Source organism: Cervus elaphus, chromosome 10 (genome assembly GCF_910594005.1).
Source record: "Cervus elaphus chromosome 10, mCerEla1.1, whole genome shotgun sequence".
NCBI classification, from domain to species: Eukaryota; Metazoa; Chordata; class Mammalia; order Artiodactyla; family Cervidae; genus Cervus; species Cervus elaphus.
This window is the reverse complement of record NC_057824.1, coordinates 22,335,788-22,343,910: the sequence shown is the minus strand read 5'-3', so window position 1 is coordinate 22,343,910 and position 8,123 is coordinate 22,335,788. Positions and strand designations below refer to the sequence as shown.

The following is an 8,123-nucleotide window of genomic DNA, read 5'->3' as shown; positions in this document are numbered from 1 at the left end:
CTGTCCTATTAGGGCCCAGCACGCGCTCTTAGCGGTTCCGGGAGCAGGTGGATTCACTTCCGGCACCGGGCAGCTGTACTATGGTAAGAAAGCGGGTGGTGGGGAGCGAGGGAGGTGACATGCTTTGGGGGTCCGGGGCAGGCCTGGGGCAGGTATGCAGACGCCAGGGGTTCTCATTCGGAGACTCTGCCAGAGGGACATCCCGCGTGGGTTTTAATTTGCTGCTTCCCGCCTTACTTTGCCCTCCGGTCACGTGGACCTACAGCTGGCGATAACTAAAACTCACTGAGCACTCGGAGTGCATCAAGTGCGTTTTGAAGGCTTTCAAACCATCATCACATTCAGTATATTCTGGATCCCCGTTTTGAAAGATGAAGAAACTGAGGCCCAGAGAGGCGGAGTAATTTGCCCAAGGATCCACAGCTGGTGACTGTAGGAGTCGGGATTGGAACCCAGATCTGACTCCACCGCCCAAAGTATTTTTCACTGCACTGTTCGAGGTGTGAAACTGCGCCTCATGAAACCCTAGCGCTGCGGGTTGATGCCTCCATCCTTCCCTCATCCTTCGTTCAATCCCTTTTCAGTCTAGGCGAAGAAATAGCGTTTCATTTAGCCCCAATAAGACGCTTTAATCTGACCAAGAATTGGAAAGTTATTGTGATGACTATCTCCCGGGTTTGTTCCCCACTAGGACACTGATGGCGTTTCCTGCCTGGGGAAATGTCACACAGGCTATGGATTATTCAGTGGCAGCGTAGAGCTGTCCTTTCGCAGGTTAACTGTTGAATGAATGAAGGTTGTGCCTCCTTTCCCATATTTACTTGAACTGCCTGGAGGAAAGAGGACCGCTTTTAAAAATCAGACTCGGCCCCACCGACTGGCTGTGGGTCTTTGGGTACATTGCTTGCCTTCTCTGGGTTTGGTTTTCTCCATGGTAAAGTAGAAGTATTGGTTCCTGTGGTGCACAGCTTTCCTGCAGATCTGTGAGGTGAACAACAGAGGAGCCTGATGGGCTGCAGTCCATGGAGTCGCAGAGAGTCAGACACGACTTAGCAACTGAACAACAGCAAACAAAGCCGCTGGCTTTACCCTTCTTTCCGTCTCTGGCAGTAATGCCGATCTCACAGTACTGGCCTCCGTGTGAGGGGCTTTGCACCTGTCCCTTGAGTGACCCGCACGGTTGAGTTCCCTGAGAGAAATGGTCTCCCCTGTCTCCCTTCCAGGCTGCCCTCCTCCGAGCTGTGGCGCGGTCGCCAGGGCCAGCCGCGTGGGGCAGGCCGCTCCACCGGCTGTGCTGCTACGGTGGTCAGGATCCCAGGAGGGGGTTGGGAAGCGGGACGCCCCCCTCCAAGGAGAAGCCACCGGGCCCAGAGGCGGAGAAGTTTCAGATGGTGTACCGGTTCGACGCCATCAAGGCCTTCGGGTACCTGTCTCGGCTGAAGGTGACACAGACGGCCCTGACGGTGGCCGCCCTGCCGCCGGGCCTCTACTGCTATTCCCAGGGCCTCATGCCCTTCAGCTCCTTGTGCCTGGCGGGCGGGGTCGCCGGCTTCGCCCTGGCCATGTTGTACTGGATGAGCCATTTCTTCCGGAGGCTGGTGGGCATCCTGTACGTGAACGAGGCGGGCACTGTGCTGCGGGTGGCCCACCTGACCTTCTGGGGCCGGCGACAGGACACCTACTGCCCCGTGGCCGACGTGATCCCCATGACGGAGAGCCGGGATCGGCCCCAAGAGCTGTTCGTGCGGATCCAGCAGTACAGCGGGAAACAGACCTTCTACCTCACCCTGCGCTACGGGCGCATCCTGGACCAAGACCGGTTTACGCAGGTGTTCGGGATGCTGGACGCGCTCAAGTGAATGGCCTGGCGCCCAAGTGAATGGCCTGGCGCCCAAGTGGATGCCGGGAGCCCAAGTGGATGCCGGGAGCCGAGCCTCCAGTGGGGAGGCAAAGGGTGTGGGCGGGGCTGAAGGACCGGGTGAGAAAACTCACAAGGTAGACATTAGTAACCGGGTTTAGAAGAGGCCCCGAGTGCCGATTCTTCCCTGCACTTGCGTGTGGCATCGAGATAATGGCCAGAAGTTTCTGGTAGGTTCTCGGAGGAAGCAATGACAGGTTTGCTCAAACCGTCCTCCGATGTGAAATCGGACAGGTGTGGGGGACTTGGGTTCTGTCCGTTCTCAAAGCCCGCGCCTGGGCCAGGTTATGAAGTCTCTCAGAACCTTAGTTTTCACGTCTATAAAGTGGAAAAAATCCTCCTGGTCTCCTGGGATGGTTGGGTGTCACTGCTAATGCAGAGCTGGTGGCTCGTTGAAGGGATCCCAGACTACGGGGAGGGATTTCGCTCTCCCTGTACCCAGCGGCCGCAGGGGTTGATCATTTAAAATAGCCATAAGGGAAAAACCTTGTTAACTGCGAGATGCTAGTTGTTAACTTACTGTAATTTTACTATATATATATATAAATAATTATATTGTATATGTTAAACTAATACAATGATATATGCCAATTAGATCTCAAAATTAGAAAAAAATGGGGAGTATACCTTACAAATACATAAAAACAAAAGTCCCAGATTATTTGATTCTTTTAAATACTATTTATGCAAAAAAAAAAAAAATCAGTAATTGCAAAATATTCCACTGAGTGAATGTAGCTGGTCCTTTAAATGATTTCCATTTTTCATTGCTGTAAAGAATGTGATAAAGATCAAATATTTGGAGAGGTTTCCTTCCTCTGTGTAGACTGAAAAATGGCATTTTGAGAAAGATGACGATAACATGAAACACGTTTTTTTTCATGTGCGTGCTCAGTCGAGTCCCACTCTTTGTGACCCCACGGGCTGTAACCCACTAGGCTCCTCTGTCCATGGGATTTTCCAGGCAAGAATACTGGAATGGGTTGCCATTTCCTCCTCCAGGGGATCTTCCTGACCCAGGGATAGAACCTGGGTCATCTGCATTAGCAGGTAGATTCTTTACCATTGCACCAAGTTAGATCTTCTTAATCTACTTCATTTCACAAAAGCAAGTAAAGCATGTAATTCAAGATGGTTTGGGGTTTCTCTGGTGCCCCAGTGGTGGAGTCCGCCTGCCAGGGCAGAAGATTCAGGCTCGATTTGATTCCTGGTCCAGGAAGATTGCACATGCTGTGTAGCCTCTGGGCCCATGCGCCACAGCTGCTGAACTTGTGCTCCGGAGCCTGGGAACCACAACTACCAAAGCCCGCGTGTCCTGGTGCACCTGCTCTGCAATAAGGGAAACCACCACAGTGAGAAGCACAGCTGGAGAGCAACCCCCACTCTCTGCAACTAGAGAAAAGCCTGAACAGCATTGAAGACTCAGCATGGCCAGAAAAAAAAAAATAATAATAAAAAAAACCACAGTTTGTTACCGCAGGCTTCCAAGTCAGCTAGGTATAAGGCATCATATGTAGTTCAGAAAAGGAGGGGATTTGGGGCCTTTGTGGGGCTGACAGTGTCGGTGGGGAGGGAGGACAGATGCTAAGTGTGTGTGTGGTAGAGATGGGGAAATGTGCAAGGCAAGAGAAGAGTGGGGTGGTCCAAAGCAGAACAGCAGCAGGGGGTGAGTGGGGGACTGAGGTGCAGATGGCCTGGGGCCTGGACCTTGAAGGGCACCCCAGGTGTGAGGAGGCAGGCCGCAGGAGCAGCAAGACTGGCCTTCTGCCCTGGACAGGAGCAGGATGGGTACCCTTGCTCAGGGAGGACCCTGATTTGGATCCACATCACTGTGGGGAAGCTTTGATGGTCAGAGAAAAAGGGGAGAACTGTGAAAGCTTGGGAACACTTAAGAACAAGAGGAAGTGGCTTTAATTTGTATTTATCTTTAGTTAATGATGCAAGTGATAGGACTAGGCTTATCATGGATTTGTTGTTTCCTGTTAATATTCTCCCTAGGTATCTACATAGAAGTCTCTCCTTTTCCAGTTTCGTCCTCTGTGTTAATTTCTGCCAGTCGGAGGCCATGGTCTGCGGGGGTTGTGGCTGTGACTGTGTGTCTCAGATGTTTGGGAACGCTGTCCAGCCCTCCCCTCACCCCCATTGTCAGCCACAGTGTGTCTGTGGAAGGCGTAACCCAGAGCCTGGTGGTGGGCCTGAAGAGTCCCGGAGGGCTTCAGACCCACTCAGAAGTGCTGGCTCTTCAGGGTAAATGGCATGTGGTTCCATTGACAGACGGTTTTATACCTACTTTAAAGGTGCAGTCAGAACCTGACTGCTCTTACCTCTACCAGCCCCACCACCCTGATCCAAGCTGCCCTTGTAGCCTCTGGATTATTGCAGCCTGCTGCTTCCATCCTTACCCTGATAGAGCCTGTTCTCACAGCAGCCAAAGTGATCCTTTGAAAAAAGAGGATTGCATCACTTCTATAGAAGCTGAAATTCTTACTGGGGTCTATAGGTCCCGCCTGGAGCATGGCCTGGCCCCTTCCCCCAGCTTCCTTGCCTCATCCACAGTTCTGTACTGATCACGTCACTTGGCTGTATTTCCCTTACTCCTCCTCCAATAGTCAAGCACCCTCCAGCCTCAGGGCCTTTGTATTGACACAGTTCCTCTGCCTGGAAGCCTCTCTCCCCAGATATCTACATAAAAGTCTCTCCTTTTCCAGTTTCTTGCTCTGCATTTACCCTCAAGAAGTTATCATATGGAGACTTCCCTGGTGGTCCAGTGGTTAAGACTTTGCCTTCCAATGCAAGGGCGTGGGTTTGATCCCTGGTTGGGGAACTAAGATCCCACAAGCCTTGCAGCCAAAAAGCCAAAACAAACAAAAAACAGAAGCAATATTGGAACAAATTTAATAAAGACAAAAAAAATGGCCCACATCAAAAAAAGTCTTTAAAAAAAGTTTATAGTGAGGATTCAGTTATACAGAAGACTTGATTATATAATTATCTAGAACAGTTGGTGCCTGTCTCTACCTTTCCCTCACCTGCTCATCAAGTGCCTTCAATACCTGTGAGCCTCTTTTCTCAAGGCTGTGCCATTTGATAGTCTGTTCCTATAAAATGTCTTAAGGATTAATGGTTTGACTTTGACTTATTAAAACCCAAAATGAACTCAAATAGGCCTCTTGGGATACGTGTAAGCACTTCCCTGAGCAAGCTTCAGCCCTGGAGTTTCTGATTATATCCAGGGTTGGGTCCCCAGAGTCTTTTTGTCAAGCTTGAGGCTAATTCTGCAATGCAGCCAGGCTGGGAATTTCTGAAATAGATGGCCAGGATGGGAAGCACCAGACTAACATGCCTCTGTGGATTTTGTTTCCCTTGGCCATTTCCCGCCCCCCCGCCCCCGCCCCGCCCCCGCTAAAGAATAGGTTCTCAGCCCAGGCTCCATGTGGAGAGTCACCTGGAGACCTTTAAAAAAAAACACCATTGCCGAGTATTCTTGCCTGGAAAATCCTGTGGACAGGGGAGCCTGGTGGGTTACAGGTCATGGGGTTGCAAAGAACTGGACATGACTGAGCAGGCCCGCAGGCCCAGGCCCATGCCCAGCTTCCTTAGGTGATGGTGATTCCCATTCTCATCTAGGTTGACAGTCACAGCCCAGAAGTGTCAGCACAGTGGGAGATGAGAGCCCAGATTCTCACCAGTTTTGGCAGGAAGAGCCACCTCTACCCACTCTAGTATTTTTGGGCTTTCCTTGTGGCTCAGCTGGTAAAGAATCCACCTGCAATGCGGGAGACCTGGGTTCAATCCCTGGGTTGGCCCAGTCCCTGGAGAAGGGAAAGGCTACCCACTCCAGTATTCTGGCCTGGAGAATTCCATGGACTGCATAGTTGCAAAGATTTGGACACTACCGAGCTTTCACTTCAGTCCACTTCCAGGATGTGTGGTTTGCTCACACAGTACCAGCAGAGGGCGCACAGAGCAAATGCATCATTCCACCCCTTCATTTCCCACCGCCCCCCACCCTAGCCCCCCACCATCCCGGATCACCGTGTGGCAACAGAAATGGATTAGGCCCTCTGCAGTGCACCAGCAGGGCAGTACCTAGGAGCTGTCCCAGTGCCCCAGATTAACAACAACAAAATGATTATGGGGTGAGATGGGGTGACCTGTAGCATGTCTGTTTTCACATGGTAGTTGCTATGGACTGAATGTTTATGTCCCCTCCTAAAAATTCATATATTGAAACCATAGCCCCCGCTCCGTGTGATGGCGTTTGGAGGTGGGGCCTCTAGGAGGTGATTCTTGTTAGATGAGGTCATGAGGGTGGGGCCCTCATGATGGAATCAGTGCCCTGTGAGGACAGGTAGGAAGAGACCCTCACCAAGGACCCACCCATGAACTTCCAGCCTCCAGACTTGTGAGAAATAAATGTTGGCTGTTTATGCTGCCCTATCTATGGTATTCTTTTTTTTAATTTATTTTTGTTAGTATTTATTTTTTAAAGTTGTTATTCTTAATGTTACTTTATATTTTTTGGCTGTGCTGTGTGGCATGTGAGGTCTTAGGATCTTAGTTCCCCAACCAGGGATGGGACCCATGCCTCTGCATTGGAAGCCAGAGTCTTAACCACTGGACCACCAGGGAAGTCCCTGCCTATGGGATCCTGTTTGAGCAGCCTGAGCTAAGACAGGGGGTCCTCCGGACTGGTGAGGTCAGCTGCAGCCAGGGGCATTCACAGTGTGCATAGCTGGGAACTGTTGTCCTTACTATGCATGCGTGTGTGCTAAGGCGCTTCAGTTGCGTCTGATTCTTTGTGACCCTATGGGCCATAGCTCACCAGGCTCCTCTGTCCATGAAGATTCTCCAGGCAAGGATGCTGGAGTGTGTTGCTATGCCCTCCTCCAGGGGATCTTCCCTGCCCAGTGATCCAACCCAAGTTTCTTACATCTCCTGCATTGGCAGGCGGGTTCTTTACCACTAGCTCCACCTGGGAAACCCTGTCCTTCCTCTCCTGGTTATTGAAACTGAGCCTTACCTTGTTACAGGCCCAGGTAGTCCACCCCCAGCCCATCATAAACAGGCACATTTAATGCAATCCCCAAAACAGATCTGATGGGCTTAGCTGCTTGCAGGGGCTCAGCCTGGGGCAAGTTACTCAAATAACTAGGAGCTTGCCCTTGGCTGCTTTAAGAATTCAGGACTCATGAGTCCTAAATGGAGTCATTTCAGTGTCCTTTTGAAACCTGGGCAGAATCCCAACTTTTATGGCCTTGTTTTGATCGTGTAGCATTCATTCAACTGTAAATTCTTGCCTGCTGAGGGTTAATCAGGCAGGGCCAATACCATCTGGCCATGTCTATACCAACCCTGGAGACAAGCATCCATTTTCCCGGTTAACTGTTATAATCTACCCTGGGATCTGGTGGGACTTGTCTCCTTGTTGGGACGTAGATTTTATATTTAGAGCTATGTGTGAACTCCGTGCTTGGAGATCAAGTGGCCGAAGGAACCAGCATGTATTCAGCACCTATTACATGTCAGGCGATGATGATATGCTTTTCTTGAATCCCCCCAGCAAGGGCTGGAGTTGGAGAGCCAGCAGCTGCATGAGTGTGGAAAGCACCATGTTTGGAAGCAAGACTCCTAGCTGGTTGGAACCCCAGCCCTGTCACTCCCAGGCTGTGAGTTTGGGCCAGTCAATAATCGCTCTCTGTGCCTTGGTTTCTTCTTTTGTGAATTGATGACACTAAAAGCACCCCCGAAGGTGGTTGAAGGGACTGACTTCCTACACGCAAAGCACTTATAATAGTGCTCAGTCCAGGAAAGCCCTTAGTAAGTGTCAGCTGCATTACATGATCAGTCTCTCTCTGCGGGTGAAGCTCAGAGAAGTGAAGGGACTTGCTCAAGGTCGCCCAGCTAGAAAGCAGCTGATCAGTTATTCTCCTGCCTTGTGTGCCTGCCTCTGGGGACATGCGGGAAGAAGGACAGAAGAATGGAAACAGTAACTTTTTAACAGAAGTCCTTCCACCTACCTGCCTGAGGGATATACATTCAGGAGCTTACACTAATGCTGACCAGTTCAAGTCCACTTTCTCAGGCCAGTGGCCAGAATGGCAGAGAGAAGTGTCCTGAGTGGTCGCTCCTCAAGCAACCCCATGTTGATGGAGTGTGCGCACTCACACCCCGCCGTGTCTCAAATCCCTGCTTCCAGGCTGTA

At 50.8% G+C, this 8,123-nt stretch overlaps 1 protein-coding gene across 2 annotated transcripts; it reads left to right on the top strand.

Annotated features, from left to right (window-relative positions):
* Nucleotides 1-30: 30 nt before the first annotated feature.
* TMEM186 (transmembrane protein 186) lies at nt 31-6,352 on the top strand. 2 transcript variants are annotated; one of them, XM_043914289.1, is made up of 4 exons: nt 31-83; nt 1,224-1,875; nt 1,915-4,024; nt 4,226-6,352. In XM_043914289.1, the coding sequence occupies exons 1-2, from the start codon at nt 81-83 to the stop codon at nt 1,857-1,859; spliced, it is 639 nt and encodes a 212-aa protein (XP_043770224.1). In that variant the 5' UTR covers nt 31-80; the 3' UTR covers nt 1,860-1,875; nt 1,915-4,024; nt 4,226-6,352. The 2 variants fall into 2 exon arrangements, with proteins under 2 accessions (XP_043770224.1, XP_043770223.1); XM_043914288.1 differs by having other exon boundaries at nt 32-83; nt 1,224-4,024.
* Nucleotides 6,353-8,123: the final 1,771 nt, after the last annotated feature.